A 24,081-nucleotide genomic window follows, 5' to 3' on the forward strand; every position below is an offset into this window, starting at 1 on the left:
CGGGGCTACGCGAGGAGGTAAAGCGAGGCGAAAAGCGTATAGAGAAAGAGGTGAGAAATAATACGGCAAAGTTACAGGGGGGAATAGAAGATCTGACGAAAGGAGTAGAACAGCTGACAGTGGGACAAAAGGAACTAGCGGACCAAGTGGAAAAGAACACTGCAATCATCGAGGGGTTTAAAAGCAACACAAAAGGACATTAAAAATGAATTAATAGCGACACAAAAGGAATGTCAAATGGTACATGAGGGATTGACGAAGAGGTTGGAAGAAGTGACAGAAGTAATGGAGACGAAGGACCGGGAGGTAAGGACGCACATAGAAACGGTTAAAGTAGCGATGGAGGAAGAAATCGAGGGGGCGCACCGGGAGCTAAAGGAGGTAAAGGAAAAATTAGAGGAGGTGGAAGAAGGGGTGAGTGAAATTAAGAAGAGACGGAGGGAAGCTAAGAGGGAGATAAAGGAGGAAGTCATGGAATATGTACAAGGTCTGTGTTCAAATCATGATGCGGTGCTCACTAACCAAATAAAAAGTTTGCAGGTGGCAGAGGAGGTGCGACGAGGTACGGAGGTGAGTGGCAATGTACATGATGTGAGGAAAGCTTCAGTCGGCTTGGGGATTGGTTTGGATCCGGGTGTTCGTGAAAGGCCGTTGGTGAAGTGTGTGACAGGTCAGGTGTGCGAAAAAAGAGGTGTGCGAGAATGTCCGACCATGGGGTGTGTGAGGAAAAAGTGCACGCCGAGGAGTGAGTGTGCCGTCAAGAGTGAGTTGGTCGAAGCGCGTGTGCGAGGGGGTACATGGAAGCGCGGTGTGGTGAGTGTTACGGAGGAAGTAACGAGAGAGTGTACACCTGTGGTGAGTGTTACAGAGGATGTAACGAGAGAGTGTAGACCTGTGGTGAGTGTTACAGAGGATGTAACGAGGAAGTGCATGCCTGTGGTGAGTGTTACAGAGGGTGTAACGGGAGAGTGTGCGCGAGAAAGGTGTGTAACGGACGGGTGCATGAGGAAAGAGTGTGCCGTCGAGAGTAAGGGTGAGTGCGCTGTCAAGAGTGGAGGTGAGAGTAGTGAGAGTGAAACGGAGCGTGAGTTGGTTATGACAGGTGAGCGAGGATGTACACCTGGAATGGAAGGATGCACACCTGGAATGGTAGAGCGTGTGTGGGAAGGCACATTTGAGTTGGTGGTGAGGCACGTGGTTGGGTGTGCGAATGAGAGCACACCTGTGATAGTCACGGAGGAAGTGACCGAGGAGGGGGCGCGAAGAGGTGTATTGGTGAGGTGTGCGACCAACGAATGTGTGCCAAAGTGTTCGGTGGTCGGGTGTGTGACCAAGGCTGGGAGAGGAATGAGTGTACCGAGGTGTGTAAGGAACGGTACGACGAGGAGCATGGAAACAGCTGCATGTATGAGCAAGAAAGGGGTAGCGTATGCTTGTAAGAATCCAGGTGAAGCGTCGACGGTAACCAGGCTAGAGGTTAGAACGACTTATAGCCGACTCGGGCCCTCGGTGCGCGTCGGGCAGCTTCGCGTGCCGCGAGAACCAGCGGGGATCCGAGCCACGGCGGGTTCGAAAGGACCGCCGTGCGCGATCCACGCTGGGCCTCGCTTGGAACGGCCGCGTCCGTGCTCCACTAGGCGGAGCGGGCAGCTCGATAGGAAGGGTCGTCATGGCGACCACTTTCTATTGAGACGTGCCGGCAGGTCGAGATCGGGACATTGGATGGCTCCACGCCGAGGTGGTGCGTGGGATCTCGGCCCGGGTAAGCCCCCGTCCCTGCCCCGAATGCGGGACGTATCCAGCCGCTGGCACAAAAGAACCCGCGTTCATTGCTCGGCTGTACGAAGCCGGGCTGTAGATGTGAATTGGCGCACCGAGAGGATGTAATAAGTAGACGGATGATGATGGTAGTGATTTGAAACGAAATTTAGAAAAGTGAATAGAATTGGCAGTAAATGGAAAATTTTTGAATTGGTTGGAATTTGGTAAGCAAAATTGATAGTGAAAGACCCCCGATGTGGTGGGATGGCAAATCCACCATCCCTCACGGATGGGGCAAATGCGCAATAGTTTATGGGGTGGCTGTGACAACCGAGCCAGGGAGGGCTTGGATAATGATAGGGATCTAGCGAAGATGACATTAGGTAACGTTAAGTTTAGTTAGTGACTGATACCTGTAGTGGGGACGCAGGTAGATTAGGGTGGATGATAATGACGTGGGAGCGCAATAGTTTAAAGGGACGACTGGGAAGCGCAAGTTTCAGAGGGGAGTAGTTAGCTGAGATGATGCCGTGTGTGTGAGAATTGAACAGGTGTGATTGCACAGGTGTGCAACTGAACAGGTGTGTGGAGCAGTGTATGAGGGAGTAGTGGTGATTGCGTGTTGTGTTGACCAAATGGTCCAGGAAGAGGAGGAGGGTGCAGGTGGCACCAGGTAGGATTGCACAGGTGTGCAACAACAGGTGTATGTGGCTGTGTGGAATAAATGGTAGTGTGGAATATCTGGAGTATTGGAATGGATGGTCGTGGAGTGAGAATGGTGGAAATTGTGGAGTGGAGTGGATGGTGCGAAGGTGTGAATGGGGGAAGAGTGGACCCCATCACGGATACCCGGGGCGGGTAGTGTAAGTGTTAGGTAGAGGGTACAGGTAAATTGTGGTTGGATATTGGCATCTGTGGTGCGGGTGACAGAATGGTATGTGGATGGGTGCGTTGGTGTTGTGGAAATGGCTGGGCGTGTAGCCTGTTAGTGTGTGTAGTTGGTTTGGGCACTCCACCACTGTGAGGATGTCGGCCAGGTGAGGCCGCAGGTGGGCTCTGGGAGCCGGTAGTAGTTGTTGTGGATGGGGCCCGAGGATCCGGAGGACGGACCCGGGTAGCCCAGTGCCAGAGGGCACCATGGGGTGACAGAGCCAGGAGAGGGGCTGTCCCCAGTTAGTTAGGTTAGGGTGAGGAGCTAGGTAAGCTCGGGTGGCAACTACAGTGGTGGAGGTGTGCAGGTGGGTAGACCTGTTGGGAGAGGTACACGTCGCAGCCCAGAAATTGTGCTAGAGCACCGGGAGATGAATCGGGGGAGTGAGACCCCAAATTGAGAAGCACCACAGTTGGGCAATGGGAATTGGTTATTAGAACCCATAGTGTAAGTTGGCCAATGGATTGGCAGGGAGAGACCCCGGGTAGTGTAAAGTGTGTTAAAGTCATTTAGAGGATAGTTAGGATGAAGGATCTCCTCGCACCATCTGCATCCACTCACCGGAGGTGACAGGTACTCCACACCATGCCATGTTTTGATTATTTTTTATGATGCAAATGTTTGGATTGTGAGACGCATCATGACGTGGGTGTGACATTGTGCGTAATTCCATCTCTCCCTCCTTATGAGGATTGATGATGAATTGGTGATGGCAAATTTTGAAGTAAAGGGATTGTGGAGACGAATTTGGTATAGGGGAAATATGGGGAAGACGTGACAGTAGTGACGAATTTGTAAATGGGTAGATTTTTGTACATATGGGGTGAGAACAAGGGTAGGGTAGGTGACAGGGGGGTGACGTACGGTAGGGACGAGCTTTCTCACTTCGGCCTCCGTACGCATTTCACCTTGCATTGCCTTATTGACGTGTACCCTTGTGACCTTACCCCTCGCTCAATTGTCTTTCTCTTGTCTCCCACATGACCTGTGCGCCATTGGGTGCCGAGGGGAGCGTGCGTGAGGTGGCCATTGTGCGCCCGAGATTCCCAGAACCAGCATGCATTGCGTTGATGTACCACTTTATGGACCGCTGTTCTGCGGCCAAGTACCACTTGATGGACCCCAGGTTCTGGGGCAGGGCACCTCTGTTGGAAACCGGCCATAGTGGCCAGGGAATCTTGCTTGCGGACCTCGGTAAGGTGGCACCTATGCCAGACAGGTGGACCACCCTTGGTTGGCCCCTGAGGCCCTAAATAAAAATGGACACAAGTTGTGCTTTTTATTATTTCCAACTAGGCCGCATGAAGCCAGAAGACGTCGGAAAGAACACCGGCCCAGCAGAGAAAGAGAAGACCACCACCAGTTGTTTTGTTGTGTTTATTATGAGCCATGGTGACTGCGCACTGGATGGTGCTTTTGGGTGCTTTGTGGTGTTTGGTGCTTTTGGGTGCTTTGGTGGTATTGGTACTGGTGCATCGATGCAATGCGTGCTGTCTCCTCCCTCCCAACAGGAATTTCTTTTTCTTGTTCCCTAAGAAAAAAAACAAAAAACACAGGTCCTGGGTTGCGTTGTAAATAAGAAATCACGTCATTGTAAATAATGCTCCCCACCGTAAATGTATAGTTTGAGAACAATCCCGTAATTCGGTTAGCTGTGGGCTTGAGTCTGTTAGACAGGATGCAATGCAATAGGGGGACATACTTATTTGTGTTTTAAAATTGTCACACTCAGGGTCAGGTTAATTGTAGAGGGAATTACACCTACGTGTCACACTAAGTTAAAGTTTAATAGGCCCGAGGACGGACCTGAAGAAAGGGGGGTGCAGTGTAACGATTTTGAGAAGTGTGTAACGAATTTGAGAAGTGTGTAACGAATTTGAGAAGTGTAACAATTTTGGAGGAAGTGTAACGAAGTGGAAACGTTACAATGTGAACGTTACAAACGTACGGTACCACCCTGTAATGTAAATAATGGTCGCAGTCAGCGTCCTAGTTAAATTGCATGAAAAGTACACGCAGGCCACGATATATCTTTTAAATAGTGTATTTCCTTATTCCATGTAGGCTAAGTATGTGTTTTCCCACTAGATTGACTTTGCATTGTATCAAACAAAATAAGCGTAGGCCCTTCCAATTTCCCCAAAACCTCCCTTCCATTTGCCTTCCGCATTTTGGTCGGTTTTTCTCTTCAACCACCATTGGCCACGAGGTAAGGTTGGAGAAGAAAGGCGTGTCTCCACCTCGTCAGAAGAGGGAAGGAGTGAACCGGCCCTAACAGCCAATCAACACCGCGGTGATCGACCCGGTAGGCGTGCCCTCGGAGCCGGCGGCTTGATTTCGGCCGAGGTGATAAAAGCGACTGTAAGGGACTGCTTTGCGAGATGACTGGAGATGACTGGAGATGAGCTGGAGATGACCCTGGGAGAGGAGCAAAGAGGCTGCACCAAAGAGAGGCGGTGAGATGCGAAACGCTCCAAGCCAAAGAGGAGAGGTACTCGGCAAGGAAACCAGCTTTGGAGAGACGCGCTGAAAGGAGAGAGACGGCCCCACCCCAAGAAAAGGAGCAGGTGTGCCGAACCAGCGCGTGGCGTCTCCCGCAGTGGATACGCGACGGAGGGTTTCCCGCCAAAACCGCGAGGAATTGCGAACGGCGGCCTCCCGACCTTGCCTCCATCTCAAGCCTTACCTGCCTGCATTATCCCCTGTGTAAGTGTGAACGTCCTGTCCTGCTCGTTTGTCTTGGGGCTAAGTAAAAATGAATAGTGTAAGTTAAGGATTCGCTGTGTCACTGTTTCTTCCATCCTTTGCTTGTGTGTGTATAATAAATCTGTTCTTCCTCCGTATTCTTCTTCTTCTTTTTCATTCTCTTGCGATCGCTTTAGAGATTTCCCGATTGAATATCCGTGGGGCGATCTGGTCAACGTCGGGTGAAATCGGGTTTTAATCGGGGAGTAACTGTTCGGACGCGGTTAAATACACCACCGCTCGGTCAATATAACATCTAAAAGCCGCGTCTGTAACAATATATATATATATATATATATATATATATATCTATATATATATATATATATATATATATATATATATATATATATATATATATATATATATACACATACATGAAAGGGTGCTGTATATACAGATATCCAGGGTCATGAAATATTTTATACAGAGATTTATAACATATATACAGATATCCAGGGTCATGAAATATTTTAACAACAATGGATCTGCGCACGATGAGGCCTCGGGCCGCAGCCGCTAATATATATACACACACACACATACAGTGTGTATCAAAAAAAAGGTAATCCGAATGCAAGGGGTTAATATGCAAAGGTTATTTAGTTTGACAATTTACATGTGGTTTACCAATTATGAGGAGATCCTCAGCTTTCCATTGATGCCTTTCATGCATCATTGCTGTCACACATGACCGAGTACATGTTCATTGAAAATGATAAGTTCAAATCGCATTTTTATAAGTTTGGCTAATCGATGCAAGACAGTTTCAAATGGACGCATTACTTGTCGACTGCCTAGTTGATAATGAAGAATTGTTAAGCTGGTCTGGTAATCGTCAGTTGTGTCATCCTTTGTTTAAGATGGGTATTTAAGATAGGCCTACAGTGTATGGGTTTAGAGACAGTCTGAGTCATTGAAAAGATGGTTCAACTTACGACTGAACAGCGGACCTTCGTGGTTACAACCTTTCACCAAACTGGAAGTTTGCAGCGAACTCGTGATGCATTCAGGGAACGTTTCCCAGAACAGGAGCCTCCAGCAGCCAAAACCATCTGGGCGAATGTTAGAAAATACCAAGAGCATGGCATAACCCTTGGGACTCTAGCCTCAACCGCAACAAGGAGAATTCTGGTAGGAGGCGCACTGGGCGATCAGAAATGAACATTGCAGCAGTAAGGCAGCAGGTTTTGGAGCATCCTCGGGATACCGGCGCAAGACGAAATGGGACGGAATTGCCTAAGGCAACATTCAACCGAATCACAAGACTGGACCTCCACCAACATCCATATCAGATTCACATCCGGCATCAACTTACGCCAGGGGATTTTGCCAGGAGCCTGGTGTTTGCCAGATGGTTGATAGCACATTGCGAAGCAGATGTCAATTTCATGCGGTATCTCCTTATCGGTGACGAAGCTGCTTTCGCCATGGACGGCAAGGTCAATACCCATAATGTTCTTGAATATGCACCGACAGGACAACCCACAGAATTCAATTTTGACACCAACATGATTCGACAAAAGTGGACTGTTTGGTTGGGACTTTGTGGAAGTGGTCAGGTGATCGGACCATTTTTCTTTCAAAGGAATGTCAATGGTAACAGGTATCTGCAGATGATCAATGATGAAGTTTTACCGCAGCTGGAGGAGAACTTTGAGCGACAGGTTCGTGGTGTCTTCAGATATCTCTGGTGGGCCCAAGACGGCGCCCCAGCACATCGTCTTGTCGCTGTCCAAGATCGACTGAGGGAGCTCTTTGGAGACCGAGTCATCGCCCTCAACCATGCAGTGGAATGGCCGTCAAGATCACCTGACCTCACACCATGTAATTATTTCCTTTGGGGACATTTAAAGAACAAGGTGTTCGTAACTCCTCCCCGTGATCTTGACAAATTGCAGGGCTGTATTCGACATGAAGTGGATGCTTTGCGCAATGACCCGGCTATGGTGAGACGAGCAGTTCAGGGCATGCTCTGCCGCTCTGAGCTTTGTGTTGAAAGGGGAGGTGGACATGTTGAAGGTGTGGGTGCATAAAGGCCAATCATTCCTGAGAAAAGTTCACATCTGACGTTCATTTTGCACCAATTATCCTGACTTGCATCGATTAGCCAAACTTGTAAAAATGCGATATGAACTTGTCATTTTCAATGAACATGTACTCGGTCATGTGTGACAGCAATGATGCAGGGAAGGTATCAATGGAAAGCTGAGGATCTCCTCTTAATTATTAATCCACATGTAAATTGTCAAAATAAATAACCTTTGCATATTAACCCCTTGAATTCGGATTACCTTTTTTTTGATACGCACTGTATATATACAGACTTGGCATTTAATATGGAATTTTTTTTTTGTGGGGGTGAACTTACTTTTCAAGATGTCTTAGAACCAAAAGTTCATTGTAATTATGTTGAAATTATTCTAGATTTTGTTAATGTGACCTTTAAAAGAAACAAAAACCACATTTGACATTTCGAAACAAATAAATTGATTCTTGAAAGTGATGTAAACTGATATCGAACTCAATTCATGGACAGTACTGTGTTAAACTTCTGTACGTTTTCCAGAAGTATCTCTTTATTTTGGACATTAGCCAATTTTTTTTTTAACAAAAACAAAAGTTAAATTACGACTGGGATTACAGACAGTAAAATTACAGTTCAGTACTTCGTGTAACCCCCACGAGCATTCAGGAGAGCACGTACACGTTGAGGCATGCTGTTCACGAGATTTGCCAAGGTTTGGACAGGTATCGCTTGACATGCAGTGACGATAGCCTGCTGCAATTCACGCACAGAGGTCGGCTGCTGGTCCAAGTGGTCGATTTGACGTGTTAATTCTGCCCACAAGTTCTCCATCGGATTCATATCCGGGGACATGGCAGGCCACGCCATATGCTCTACACCACGGTCAGCAAGAAAGTGTTGGATCATGCGAGCACGATGAGGCCGTGCATTGTCATCTTGGAAGACAAAGTTTCCTCGAAAGGCTGCACGAGCAAATGGAAACAATGTTTCTTCCAGAATTGCCCTGTACTTGAACTGGTTCAGGTTTCCATTCAGAACAACCAGGTCAGTTTTGCCCCCTGCATGAAAAGCAACCGAAACGGTCACCCCACCACCTCCAGCTTGGACTCTTGGCACGATACAATCTTTGTTGTAGGCTTCATGCACTTGTCTGCGCACTCGGACGTGGCCATCTTGACGATAGACCAGAAATCTAGACTCGTCACTGAAGATCACGTGATTCCAGTGTCCTGGCTGCCATTGTCGGTGCTCTCTGGCCCACTGCAATCGGCGCTGGCGGTGTTGTCTGGTCAGGTGTGGCTTTCTCAGGGGCCGCCTGGCACGATAGCTTGCTTGAACCAGTCGTTGGTTGACTAGCCTTCTGGATACAGGTACATTTGTCAGTTGCTGCCACTCAGCCCTAAGCCGATTAGCTGACTTGGTTTGGCCATTGCGGATTAACTGGTGCAGCTGGCGATCATCCCTCCTTGTGGTTCTGCGGCGACGTCCTGACCTCGGTATTCAAGGAGGGACACCCCTCTGAGCATTTCGTTTCAGGATCTTTGACACCTGACCTTGAGTGATGCCATACCGCCGAGCAATAGCACGCTGTTTCATGCCGTAATTTCGTAAAGCCACCACTCCATGACAAACAGCATTGTCGAGTTGACGGACCATCTCCAGAGGAAGCGGCAATAACTTTTGGTGATGTGCAGCAGTTGTCTTCCACTAATACAGAACGCAACAACCCTTGTATACCCGACTGTGAAGCCAATCGTCAAATGCACCTCTCCGTACATTTTGCCACGCAACCTGTGATATAATCCTGTTGTTGACTTCTTGCTGCGACAGACAATCAGTGACATGGTTCTTTTAACAAATAAATCACCAAAGTGTAAAAGAAACTCACCAGATTGATATACTGAGTTAAGAAAGTAAACCCAAGTCAAGAAAAAAATATATAATCCATATTAAATGCCAAGTCTGTACGTATCTATAATTCTATATATACACGCACACACTGGCATGTGTGTCTGTGTTAGTACGTATTTAATGAGATGTGTTACTAATCCCCCCTTGCTCACCACTGTATTTTTTGCAGCTACCTGAATGACTTGGAGCGAATCGCCCAACACAAATTCATTCCAACACAGCAGGACGTCCTCCGTACACGTGTCAAAACCACGGGTATTGTGGAAACGCATTTTACCTTCAAAGATCTGCACTTCAAGTGAGTGTGAATTTTATATATACAGATATCCAGGGTCATGAAATATTTTAACAACAATGGATACGTTTGTTACTGACAGTGGAGGTGGTGGGGAACAGGTGGACACATAATGTATAGATAAACAAAGTCGGTGGGTGTAATAAAAACCTCTGGTTTGTGTTACAGGGTCCTCCCCTATCCCCTGGGCTCGGTAAACCTCCGAACCCCGAGAGGGTCCCCGGCAGAAAGATATGTTATCCTTGGTTGAAATTAATCAATAATGAAACCACTCCAAGGGTTATGAACCAAACAATATATTAAAAGCACACAAAAAGCACCATACAACAATGGGGGCAATCAACCCTGCAATCCAATCTTAAGATGGTACCCTAGCTCAGATTCACGGCACCCCCAGGGACTGAAGCAGAGCCCTTCTCAATGTCTCTAGAACACAACGGTGCTCCCGGCGAAGAGGCGATGGCAATGAGGCGGGTAAGGAGATGTAGGTAAGGCGGGGACCGTCACATGGTCCCAGCCAACCCCAATTGGCGGTGGAAAGAGGAATCCCAAAGACGCTATCCAAACGTGCACGTACACCATGCAGTCGCGAACCGCACCGTATTCTTCAAAGGCCGCTGTCGCGCACACACCTCCTCGGCAAACCACCGGAGGGCGGGACCAGCAGATGCGACTAACCAAGGGTCCGCGAACGACGCGTGAGGTCCCCGAAATGGCGGTCGGATCTTCCTCGGGCCGCAGCCGCTAGGCGAAGATTCTCCGGAATCTCCCACCTGTATCTGGCTTCGCAGGCTTTTCCCCGACACCAGCGATATCAACGATCGGACGAGATTCCTTTCCAAGACTCAAAGTTCCCTCCTCGTGGACGCTCGACCACGCTGGGTGCAGAGCTGTTACCAAACGCCTCGTTTCACCTCTCCCTCACGCGCTCTTCTTCCTCGCTCCCTTTGCCTTCCGGGTCACCATCCGATTTCCGGCCACATTTTACCAGGAGCGCTTTTAAACCTTTTAACCACAATAACCCTTACTGAGAACCAACAATAATAATAATACCAACAATAATTAGGGCCGAATCCATAACATTTCCCCCCCTCAAGAAAGAAAGTTTGAACACAGCGAAAACTTTCTTTGTAGGAAAATTCTTGAAACCAACACAAGCAATCAATGTTTCCCCAAAAATAAAGCAACAAGCTTCGAACATCTTACAGAGATTTCCAAAGATAATTCACTCTGGACAAAGCATCAGCAACGACATTGTCCCTGCCCTTTACATGTTCAATTTCCAAGTTACCCCTGCAAAGCCAAACTCCATCTCATCAACCTCTGATTTTTTTTTACTTTTAGTTTCTTTTGAATGAAGGTTCAGGGGTTGATCAAAAATCCAAAGTCAAGCAAATCAATAGCACTTTTTCTGGGAGGCCGAGCTGAGGGCCAGGTTCCATGGTGGTTGGGTGGTGAGGCCTGGACATATTCACTACCTGGACGCCTTTAGGAACGTGGAGTTCACGGTTAATCCGTGTAGGAAAGTTCACTACATGGATGCCCTTAGGAACGTGGCGTTCATGGTTAATCCGTGTAGGAATCTTGGCTCGGCTGCTCCGCAGCATTCAGTGCTTCAACTCTTTCTAACTTTCCTAACAATCACGGTTGGACCACTTGTCTCTGTAGTCACATGAATGGCAGTCTCCTTCTCGGCCACTGCTCTGATAATCCTTCCTTCGGGAGCTGCCATAACTCTGGAAGCCTCCATAATAATATCGATTGCGGCCACCACCACAACTACTCCGTGGTCCTCCTCGGTAGCCCCCTCGACCCCTAGGAAATGCCTTCCCTACTGTGATGGTCCGACCATCCAACTCCTTGCTATTCAGATCCTTTTCTGCAACTCTGGCGTCCTTTGAGTTTTCAAACGTGACAAAGCCAAACCCTCTTGACTTTTGTGTCTCCCTGTCTTTTATCAGCAGCACTTCCAAAAGCGGTCCATATTTGCTGAAGGTAGACTCCAGAACCTCTTCCTTTGTTTTGAAGTTCAGTCCCCCTACAAAGAGCTTGCCAATATTGACTCCATCCCTGACGTGCGTGTGCTGACACTTAGTTTCAGGGTATTTCCTCTTCTCTTCAGGGCACTTCCTACTAGGCTTTTCAACAAACATCGGGTTACCAGAAACTTGGCCACCGGCCAAATCATTCCCGAGAACAAAAGATACTCCTTCTACAGGAAGAGTGGCTTGTAAAACGACGGTGACCGGTCCTGACACCAAATCGGACTCCAAATGGATGACATGAAGTGGAGCACTAACACAGCCACCAATCCCCTGTAAACGAACACTATCCCCAGTTGCCGTCTCCTCGGACAATGGCAAAATGCCTTCAAGCATTAAAGATTGATGTGCTCCTGTGTCCCTCAATATCCTAACAGGTCTCCGGTTAGTCGAGGTTCCATCCAGTGACACAAACCCCTCTGAAATAAATGGTTGGTAACCCTTTTGAGGGCGATTTCTCACAATGGCCATTGCATTTGGAGTCGTACTTGTCTAACTCCGCTCCTGATTTTCCTTTCCCAGAGCATAACAGTTGGACATCAAGTGTCCAGGTTTATGGCAAAAAGTGCAAGTAGGCCTGGAGGAGAACCTCGTGGTCTGCCAAGGCATGGGGGCGGTGGTCTGCCTCGAGCCCCCCGGACGATAGGTCTGTCTTGGAACCGCAGTCTTCTGATTTCTAGAAGTCGTGGTGTCAGAGTGGTCCTCCTTTTCATCTCGAGGCCGCCCCCATGGATTTTCATTCTCCGCCCCTGATGTACCATAGCTCCCCTGGCTAGGTCTGGGCGAGAAGTTCGGTTTGTGGAACCCCATCCTGTGTGTTAAGGCATAGTCATCTGCCATGGTTGCTGCCTCATACAGCTTTGGTACTTTCCTTTCCTCCAGATGAACTTTAATGTCCTCGTGAACACACTGTTGGAATTCCTCCACCAGGATCAATTGTCGCAATAGTTTGAAGTCTTTCCCAACTCCTTTTGAATCACACCACCTATCAAACATGGTTTCTTTCAATCTGGCAAACTCCACATGGGTCTCACTCTCCCTCCTCCTGGCATTCCGGAATTTTTGCCGGTAAGCTTCCGGAACCAATTCATAGGCTTTGAGAATGTGTTTCTTCAATACCTCATAATCTGCACATTGGTCAATCGGTAAAGCCGAATAAATATCTTGAGCTTTACGCCCCAGAACACTTTGCACTAGTATGGACCAGTACTCCTCAGGCCAGTTTAACAGTCGAGCCACTTACTCAAAGTGTGGAAAAAACTTGGCTACTTCCTTTTCATTGAAGGGTGGAACCAGCCTCACATGTCTGCCAACATCCCAGGTGTTTTGACTAGGTGTCGAACCAGTCGGCAAGGATGGTACCTCTCCCCGTTCTTTCATTACATCCAGCTCCTTGAGTCTAATTTCCTGCTGAAGCGCCATTTCACGGTCCTTTAACTCCCTGTCGGCTTTTCTCTCCTCTGCTTCGAGTTCCCTTGCAGCTCTTCTTTCCTCTGCTTGTTTCTCTTCTCTTCTCTCTTCTGCTTTCCTTTCCTCTGCTTTTTATCTTTCCTGGAGTTCTCGTTCCTCTGCTTTTAATCTTTCCTGGAGTTCTCGTTCCTCTGCTTTTAATTTTTCCTGGAGTTCTCGTTCCACTCTCCTTTCCTCTGCTGTCTTCTACCAAAACTTTCCTCTGCCAAAGTTGTCTTCTAACCTTTCCTGGAGTTCTCTTTCCTGTTCTGCTCTTTCCTTTTCTGCTTTCCTTTCCTCTGCTTTTTCCCTTTCCTGGAGTTCTCTTTCCTGTTCTGCTCTTTCCTTTTCTGCTTTCCTTTCCTCTGCTCTTTCCCTTTCCTGGCTCTGTAATTGCATCTCCAGTTTCCGGAGCTCCACATTTTCTTGTTCTTCTGGTAACCAATCCCAGGCTACCTCTTCCCATGTTCCTAATCCCACCATAGATTGTATCACCACTGTCTGCATCTCCGCCTTCTTCATATTAGTTCGGACCTCCAAGCTAAAATGTTTGGCCAATTTCCAGAGGTCCGATTTTACTAACGCTCTGAACTGTGCTTCACTAGGGGTCACTGCAAACTTCTCTGCGTCAAACTCCATGGTGACTATTGCTAGCACCTGTTAACCTTCACACAAGAAATGTAAAAAAACACCCAAAAAATTTTGTTTGTTTGTTTTTTGGAAAAATTTAGGAATGTTGGAACAAGTTCCAAATTTGGGAATGTTAGGGAATTCTTTCCCGGACTAAATCTAGGGAATTTTATATCCCGGACGCAGACCCAATTTCGAGCCCATGAGTCAATTGGACGAGCCCCCAATTTCTGTTACGGGGTCCTCCCCTATCCCCTGGTCTCGGTAAACCTCCGAACCCCGAGAGGGTCCCCGGCAGAAAGATATGTTATCCTTGGTTGAAATTATTCAATAATGAAACCACTCCAAGGGTTATGAACCAAACAATCTATCTATAATTCCAGTAATCTCTGTATGTGTGTGTGTTTGTCTGTGACCGCTGTTTCTCGACAACCACGGGTCCGATATACTTGAAACTTGCCAGGTATATTGCTGGGGACCTGAGGATGTGCCTTTTCAAGGTTTCATATTAATCGGAGAAGTAGTTACCGAGCTATGGCGATTTATTTACCAAACTCCGCAAGCCGTTCGCTTTGGCTTTGCGAATGGACCAAACCATTTCATGTAAATAGAGGGGGGGGATTGTCACCGTACTCGCAAGCCGTTCGCTTTGGCTTTGCGAATGGACCAAACCATTTCATGTAAATAGAGGGGGGGGGGGGATATAATTTTAGATATATATATAGTACGGGCACGCCCTAGTATATTAAAAGCACACAAAAATCACCATACAACAATGGGGGCAATCAACCCTGCAATCCAATCTTAAGATGGTACCCTAGCTCAGACTCATGGCACCCCCAGGGACTGAAGCAGAGCCCTTCTCAATGTCTCTAGAACACAACGGTGCTCCCGGCGAAGAGGCGATGGCGATGAGGCGGGTAAGGAGATCCGATAAGGCAGGGACCGTCACGTGGTCCCAGCCAACCCCAATTGGCGGTGGAAAGAGGAATCCCAAAGACGCTATCCAAACGTGCACATACACCGTGCAGTCGCGAACCGCACCGTATTCTTCAAAGGCCGCTGTCGCGCACACACCTCCTCGGCAAACCACCGGAGGGCGGGACCAGCGGACGCGACTAACCAAGTGTCCGCGAACGATGCGCGAGGTCCCTGAAATGGCGGTCGGTTCTTCCTCGGGCCGCAGCCGCTAGGCGAAGATTCTCCGGAATCTCCCACCTGTACCTGGCTTCGCAGGCTTTTCCCTGACACCAGCGATATCAACGATCGCACGAGATTCCTTTCCAAGACTCAAAGTTCCCTCCTCATGGACGCTCGACCACGCTGGGTGCGGAGCTGTTACCAAACGCCTCGTTTCACCTCTGCCTCACGCGCTCTTCTTCCTCACTCCCTTTGCCTTCCGGGTCACCATCCGATTTCCAGCCACATTTTACCAAGAGCGCTTTTAAACCTTTTAACCACAATAACCCTTACTGAGAACCAACAATAATAATAATACCAACAATAATTATGGCCGAATCCGTAACATTTGCATTTAAGATGTCATGAGGTGAGAATGAGCCGCCATATTAAGGAAGGTAGAGAAGTTAAAGGTAGGTAAGACAGACACCGGGAGATTATTTAATGCACAGAAGAACAAACATCATTTGAGAAAATGCAGGGGATCCTGTCGTCGCATAGCTCACCATGTTATAGAATAGGACCTTGTCGGCTGGAGTGACAATGCAAATCAAATTAAGACGAGGAGAACAAATATTACAGAACTAGAACGGCACTCGGTGGAGCGCATACCTCCGCCAGGCTGAGCAGTTTATGGTTTCTATCGCAATGATAGGCCGAATCTGGAATCGGACGTGAACCAAAATCGAACCGGCTTGTTCTTGTCACCTAACCAACTCGTCCACCAAGTTTTTTTCATAACTCGTACACAACTTTTGGTCGCCGGAGGCATTATGTTTCAGGTTGTCGGCCCGTCTGTCCGTCCTGAACCTCGTTTTTCTCAGCAACCATATGTCTGATTGAGACTAAACTTTCAGGGTGGGAGTGACACCCATGCAGAATGTTTTTATGATAATTGTGATGTCATAGGTCACGTGGTATGGCAGCCATCTTTGATTATAAGCAAATCGTTAAAAAAAATTCTCGGAAACCGCTCAATGGAAAAATTTGAAACTTGGCACATTGCCAAGTACTCCCAATGGGGAACAAACGCATGATAATGATGACATCATAGGTGAGGTGGTATACCAGCCAAAAATGTTTTAATCGAATTCTTTGTCCTAAAAATCTGAAATTGCATGCACATGATCTACGACCCATTTGTATTGAAATATTAAATTTATGACATCATAGGTCACATGGTTTGGCAGCCATATTGGTTGAAGGAAAATATTAAATAATTATATCTCTGAAACCGCTCACCCAATCGATGCGAAATTTTACAAATGTCATCTAACCACTGTTGCATATAGTTTGAAAATGATGATGTCTTGGTCACGTGGTTTGGCAGCCATCTTTAATAGAAAAACGAACCTTATCCGATCAACACAAAACTTCACAAACATGATCTCCTACCCATACATTGGCGGAGTGCATTTTTTAAGGTCGTATGCCATGTGGTATGGCAGCCATATTAGGTTGAAAACCGATATTTAAAAATATCCCTTCTCTGAAACTGCTTCACCAATCGATGTGAAACCTGTCATGGCTGGTGAAAATGTGATACTTGAGAACAGCTGAAGGGATTTAAATCAAACTTGTTTATTTTCACGACAGTGAACGAAGGCATCTACCCATTGTGGGACTATGAGACACAGTCGCATTGTTCTTGTTTAACAATGTTGTATATCGCTTTTTGCCTGAACTCTCAAATGTGAAGAATCACTTACAAAATTAAATAATTGTCGTATCCGAATCCACATTCAGATCTTCACCAAAATCGAATCGATTTGGTCTTGTCACATACCCAACCGGTCCACCAAGTTTCGTCCAAATCCGTCCATAACTTTTTGAGATATCCTGCTATATCGGTTTTAGCCCTTTCACTCAATGGTGAAGAATTACTTCAAAAATTAAATAATTCTCACATCCGATTCCATATTCAGATCTTCACCAAAATAGAATCGATTAGTCCTTGTGAGATACCCAACCTCTTCAACAAGTTTCGTCCAAATCCGTCCACAACGTTTAGATATATCCTGCTATGTATCGTTTTGGCCCTATCTCCCAATGATGAAGAATCACTTAAACAATTCTAGTAGCCGGATCCGGATCTTCACCAAAATCGAATCATTTCGTCCTGCTCACATATGCTACATCTCTGCTAAATTGAGTCCGAATCCGTCCACAACTTTTTGAGATATCTTGTTCACAAACAAACAGACAGATAGACAGTGGTGAAAATATTCCCTCCATCCACCTTTTGGAGGCACAAAAGTTGTCTTTCTTTGGGGTGGAGGTAAATATAATTTAATTAATGTGTGAAAGCAAGGGATTCGTTTTGCCTCTGAGCAGATTATGTACAAGGCAAGAGATGTCAAAGAACGACCAACCTATCTACAGTGAGCTCTCACCAGAGGTTACAATTTAGTTCGCAATGGGAAATATGGTTTTCATAATGGCAGTCGGTGTGAGGTGTTCCATTTGAGCTTATGGTATCTGAGCATGGTGAAAGGTTTACTTTGGTGTAGATGCTGTAACATTGAGCCACTGTTAAGCTTTGGTCACGTTAATGTTTTTGACTGCTGAACCAAGTGTCTCTCTGAGACGAGACACGCAAAGCGCTCTCTGACAAGTAACAGACAATATTTTACCCACCACCAGGATCCCACACTCTCCTCGCCGCTTCTAAAATACGCCTTTGATATTCTTTGTTTTTAACCATTTAACAGCATCATGGCTCTAAATAGTATCGATATGTTGCTTATCAAAGCTGAGCGTGCTCTTTGATTTGTGCTACTGTTACGGCATCTAAGTTTGGCTATCCAGCCATGCCTTTCTGGCAGATGAACAAAAAAACCGTCCAACTTGCTGTGGTTTTTAAATCTGGGGATTTGCCATTCTGTGCGTCCCTTGTTTCATCGGCACTCAATTGCGTAACTTGCGAAGCGCAATGGCAAATGGCATACACCAGGTTGTAACCGGAACGCAGCAAATGCGCATGCAGTCGGCTCAAAATGCATTGTGATGTTCTCAGGATGTTTGACGTGGGAGGGCAACGCTCTGAGCGCAAGAAGTGGATCCACTGTTTCGAGGGAGTCACGGCCATCATTTTCTGTGTGGCTCTCAGCGCTTATGATCTGCTGTTGGCCGAGGATGAGGAGACGGTAAACCAGCTTGTGTAATTGCACCACTTTAATGTATTCTTGTTTACACCGACTTCATTTCCAGTATATCGATCGATTTTAATCGAGTTAAGTTGTACAAGCAAAAGGGCAAAATGGAGAAGATTGTCACGGGGACCGCAAGGCTAACCCCCGCTCTAGCAGGGAAAATGGCCTTAAAATGCCTGTTGTGTGTGTGTGTGTGTTGTAAGTTGTACAAGCAATGCCTAGTTTTGAAAGATGTATTTGTAGTAACCGAGGCAGCCAGACACTGATGGTACACTGTGTCATCAAGGTGTTTGTTGTTGCATCAGGTCAAGTAAGTGCCACATGCGGTGACGCTCTTCCCCCTGATGTATCCTCTTTTCTTCCTCGATTGCACGCGTTGCTCAACAGAACCGCATGCATGAAAGTATGAAGCTGTTCGACTCGATCTGCAACAACAAGTGGTTCACAGATACCTCCATAATCCTCTTCCTCAACAAGAAGGACCTGTTTGAAGAGAAGATTGCGAAAAGCCCACTCGCCATTTGCTTTCCTGAGTACGCCGGTACGTTGCGGTGCCATTTGCATTGTGTATTGTCAGCATCTTCAGCTTAGGGTGCACAAGTTGCATTTTTTTAAAGAGAGCTTATAATCTTTTTTATGGGGTGGGTAGAGACACAATGGATTCAAGGATGACTGTAGTATTAGGGGCGATTCCAATTATCTCCTTTTTTCCATGCCCACATCGAGCAACAATACCAGTGAAGTCGAGAATGATCTGAGTGAGCTGTTTATCTAAATTATAAACCTTACCCAACCACAAGAAGTCTTTCTGGCATGTTTCTGTAGTGGTTAGTGGTGCCCAAGCAGCCTCACGTTCCCATGAACCTTGTGATGAGTGAACATGTGCATTTTGAATCAAAAAGGCCAAGACTCCTGGTCCTGAGAAAGGCGTGCTCTCGCGTCACGTACAACATCTCGCGTGACTGCATCTTCGGCCACAGAAGAGTGGGACACTTCAAGTTTTGATGCCATGGGGGACTGATTTATCGCGGTTGAGAAGCTGCGCCAATGGAGAAAATTATTCAAGTATCGGAGTGATGCACTTTTATGTGCATCGGAGTAAAAAAAAAAAAAAAAAAAAAAAAAAAAAAAAAAAAAAAAAAAAAAAAAAAAAAAAAAAAAAAAAAAAAAAAAAAAATGATGAAGAGTGATCGGAGTGATGCACTTTTATACTTTTGATTAAAATGTACAGTGGAAGCCTCAAAAACGCACTGCAATTATAATGAACCAGGATATCCGCATTATAACACCCTCCAAATACAGTGCCCTGTCTGCACATAACCAGGGTGGGAACTAACACACAGGAGATGAAACCCAAAATCGTTACTATTTGCTATGAGGATTATTCTTTTTATCAGGATGGAGGGTGCGGTTGAGACGTTGTTGTTTTTGTCTTTTTATAACATGTCTGTACTCCGTGCCAGGTTCCAACACGTATGAGGAAGCTGCTGCTTACATCCAGTGTCAGTTTGAGGATCTGAACAAACGCAAAGACACCAAGGAAATCTACTCGCACTTCACATGCGCCACCGACACCAAGAACGTGCAATTTGTCTTCGACGCCGTCACCGACGTCATCATAAAGAACAACCTCAAAGACTGTGGCTTGTTCTGAGCATGAATCGGGTGTGGAAGGTCTTGGTTAAAATCCCAACAACGTCCTGTTTTGGCAAAGATGTTGCTGTGGTTGTAAAATTTTACAATGTGGTAGCCTAGGTTTGGGTGGTGTGGGGGGGGGGGCGTGGGGGGGTGGGGAGGGGCAGAGGAGGGGTGTTTGGGAGGTGGGGTGGATATTTTCTGTGTAAGTAAGTGGGTGAGCCCAACTGGGATGTAATTTACTTCATTTCTGGTCATCATTCCTTATCATTTCCCGATCACTTTTATTGCTGCAATCTTAATCACAATTATGTCCATTTCATCTGCCACCACATATCTTTCATCTCACACTAAACCCATTCACTACAGCAATCATTGTTGTTTATTCCAATGATTGACATTATTTTATGACCATCATGTGCGTTTATTATTCCCTTCCTCATTCATTAATCATCACCAGCTTTTGCTGACCCCCATCATGAATTGTCCATTGCATTATCTCATTCCGACCGTGCTTTTTTGGCATCTTTCTTTGGCCAAACATTCTTGAGGAAAGAGGTAGACGCTACGTGCGGGATTCTGACTTTGAGTCTGCACGATGGTTTACGTGCAAAACTTCTCGCATTGCTCTTTCAGTGACCATATTTTCGTACTCTGGTTGAGAGATCGTGACTGAAGCTGTGCGCAAGTTTATTTTGATCTTGAGATCTCGCAAGATCAACGAGAGGAGAAGAAGGACACGTGCGGGTGAACATGCGACACACAAGCTGAATTAAACACAGCAAGAAGAGGAAGGGGAAAGAGGGGATGGAACAGAAAAAAGAACAAACCAACTGTCAACTAATAAACGAAAAGAAGTGAGGGAGAGAGGGGGGGGGGGGATCACAATTAGCTGGAAAAAGGGAGTCTCTGGGCATGGAGTCATTTGGGATAGAAGATATCACGAGTACGGTTGGGTAGTTGTGCACAGCTAGGTTGAGGTAAAGAGGTAGCCGTGAACAGCTGTCTCGATGCCCTGGAGGGAAGAATGGGCCTGAACAGACAGGGGAAGTTGGTTCTACGGGTGAGAGGAAAGAGGAACAAATGGGTGAAGGTGGGAGGTGAGCCTGGATTTTGGTAGCTTAACAAGAAGAGGGTTACTGTCAGACCCTGCAGAACCTTGGAGGGACAGAGTTAAGAGAGGGCAGAGAGCGCAAGACCAAAAAGGAGGTGGTAGAATACAGAAAAGTCACCAACATTTAAGGTCAACAACATATAAGCCTGTGATGTAAAAGTAACAGGCCGAGAAACTCGGCTTCATCGCGGAAGATCCCAAGGATTTGAGGGTCTTGCTCTGCATGGCATCAAGAAGGGCAAGGTGTGAGGGAGAGGTGCCACCCCAAATGGGGAGAGCAGTACTTCATCGTGCTGTGAATGAAGACATTGTAGGTTGTCAAAAGTTCAGACTAGCCCAGGAAAGACTTTGCATGACGAAGTTTGCCCAGTCAGCAGCTGGCTTTGGAGGCCATCTTGGAAATATGCTCCGTCCAAGAAAGACTATGGTTGAGGGTGAGGCCAAAAAGTTTGAGTGACTTCACTGCTTTGAGTGGTTTGTTTAGGAAGTAGATGGAAGGGTTTGCCAGACGGTCTTTTCAGAGAGAAAGGGTGAATTTGTGGAATTTGTCACGATTTAGCCATATTCCAAGTGTTGGACAAGCTCCTGCCTCGATCAAGGTCTGCAGGTAGAGATGAGGATGCTGCCTACCTTTCTGAAGAATAAGAAATGATATGGCAGAGGGTGTAATCCTCAGCAAAGAGATAGGATAGGTAGGATTTTTCAGAGACTTGGCTGAAGACTGCCTTGGGGCACTCCAGCCTTGACAGGGAGAGGAGATGAATGGATCCCGTTAAGAACCACACGCTGACTTAAGGATTGTAGGAAGTCTGGCACAAACACCATGAGTCACTGTGCAACCCCTAAAACTTGATGTATTCAAAAAATATTTCACAGGCAGAAGTTCTACATCAATACCAAAAGAATTCAAGGTTAGGAGTAAAACAATTCAATTTTTGGTTTTTGCCTTATGTAGCAAAGAACCACCCTAATGTTTAAGGAAGAATGGCCAAGTTTGAAACCGAACTGATGATCTGAGATCAGGCTGTTGAAGAAAAGGAAGGATTTTATGTAAACTGCAATGATAGATTCCAAGATTTTGCTTATAATTGGAAGCAAGCTAATAGGGCCTATAGTTAAGAGGATCCGTTTTTGTTAGTGTATTGCATTGATTTTGGCTAACTTCCAGACAGACAGACACTGACCCAGAGAGCATAACTGTGTGAACAAAGCAGAATCGAGATAAGCAAGAGCAGCAGATAAGGTTTTTAGGACCGCTGATGCGCTGATGCCATCTGGGCCTGTCAAAGAATTGGAGTTCAGGGTTGACAAAAACCTCTCCACCTTCTTAAGGAAAGACCGTATTCAAGAGCAGTTGGGTACATAAGTGTAGGGTAGGGGTAGGGAGTGAGGGGTTGGGTACACAAGATTTGGGAGCAAACATAGAATTGAGGCATTCGGCCTTCTCATGAGCGGAGTTAGCTGTGGCGCCATTTGAAGTGAGAGAGGGGATGGAGAGGTAGCATATACTAGAGACAGACTTGACAAGGCACCACCAGGTCTATGAATAAGGAGACAGGTTTGAGAGTTCAGACGAGGTTGGGCAGATGTTGTTTTCTGGCTTTCCAGAGAGTGGACAAACTTGTTCCCGGGCTTTGTGGAATGATCTGAGGTTGCCTTCGGTCGGATTTGCCTTCCAGGAAGAAAAGGCTGGTTGTTTGAAGGCAACTGCTTCACCACAGTATTCTGTGTACCAGGGGTGAGAGGATAGATTTGATCACTGCAGATGAGACGCATTCATGTGTTTATATGGGAAAGCCAGCTTGTGTGGAAGGCAGTATTAATATCAGGGGAGGTGGAAATGAAGGAACAATCTTGACATGAGAGTGCAGCCATCAGCTTTGGTGAACTGCCAGACTCTGCGGTGCTGAGGCAACTCGCTGACAGTAGCCAGAGTCTCACGTGTTGACTCTCACAATCACGTGATCAGATTAACCTATTGGAGCAGAAGAGAAACAGGAGTCATTTATAGGGAAATTCGTCATCAGAGGACCGGCCATTGGGAGAAATCTGGGTCGGAACATTCACTGATTGGGCGAGGTCCATGGAGTCGCAGAAGCCTTTGCTGCAATGCCATGGGTGGTCGAAGCCGTGCCAACACCCGACCAATCGGCATGGTGACCGCTTAAATCACCACATATGAGAAAGAGAGAGTTGGGATGGGTGGTTATAAGATAGTCCATGTTGGCAGAGAGGGAGATGTAAATAGAGTCATCCCTGTTAGGACAGTACAGCACACAAATAAACAGGAGCTGCTTGTGGAGGGCAAAGCAACTGCCAAGGGAGGCTGTTAAATAGACCGTGGGAAATGGTGTTCTTCAGCTAAACTGCAACTCCGCCACCGGAACGGGGTTCAGGCCTGGGTGCTTTAAGTCTTGGAGAATCTTTAAATTTATTTTTCTTTGGTCTTGTTAAGTTCGAAATTGTTCAAGACTGGTTTTTGATATAACCTTTTTGCAATCTCACCTGGCCACTTCACGCTGCCCTATTGGGTGGTTGTCTTTTTGGCTGCCACCCATGAGTCTGTACAGGTCTTTATTTCTGTGCTCGCAGTCCGTCCTCATGTGGGTCAGTCACCAACGTTTGCCCCTGGGTAGCCTGAGATGCTAGGCACTTTGAATGGTTATTCAGTGGTTCATCAAGTGGCTGGCACCTTCTGTTGTCTGCAAGTCTCGATGTGGTTTCTCGATAACTAGCACGACCATTTTGTTGAGGGGGGAGGGAGGGGGAGGGGGGGGACAAAAAACAGCAAAAAAATGGATATTTGGTGTTTAATTAACATTATCTTTCCTGAATTTTGTGGCCTTTTGTTGTTTTATAACATAGTTTGGCAAAAGCACACAAGATTTGTCACGTTAAGAATAAGTATTTTGTGCCATTTCATCCTTCATTTGAGTGTTAAATATATATATTTGGACTTCATGGATTTATAGCCATAACTCGAATGATCGGAGCAGAAATGCAGGGCTTTGTAGAAATTAATGAGTACATTTTTCATGGTTATGGACCAACATGATACCGACAAAAAATTAATACGAGGGCTGTTCACTTAATTCTAAGAGATTCATTGGTTCAGTTGACTTCCCCGATGTAAGAGTCAGCATAGGTATGTTTGTATTGTGCTCCAATGGCCATCATTTCCGGCTGGGTATGCTGATTGCGAGCGTTT

General features: G+C 46.4%; 1 protein-coding gene across 2 annotated transcripts in view; it reads left to right on the forward strand.

The window, feature by feature from the left end:
- The window catches only part of LOC137425027 (guanine nucleotide-binding protein G(i) subunit alpha-1), a 232,545-nt gene extending 212,665 nt beyond the window's left edge, over positions 1–19,880 (forward strand). For both annotated transcript variants that reach the window (XM_068113031.1, XM_068113030.1), the window contains exons 6-9: positions 9,547–9,675; positions 17,989–18,118; positions 18,512–18,665; positions 19,588–19,880. In XM_068113031.1, coding sequence (XP_067969132.1) covers positions 9,547–9,675; positions 17,989–18,118; positions 18,512–18,665; positions 19,588–19,778 — 604 coding nt within the window. In that variant the 3' untranslated portion in view covers positions 19,779–19,880. The remainder of the gene's footprint in view (positions 1–9,546; positions 9,676–17,988; positions 18,119–18,511; positions 18,666–19,587) is intronic.
- Positions 19,881–24,081: the final 4,201 nt, after the last annotated feature.

This window comes from Myxine glutinosa, chromosome 4, assembly GCF_964187855.1.
Source record: "Myxine glutinosa chromosome 4, kmMyxGlut1.1, whole genome shotgun sequence".
Classification (NCBI taxonomy): Eukaryota; Metazoa; Chordata; class Myxini; order Myxiniformes; family Myxinidae; genus Myxine; species Myxine glutinosa.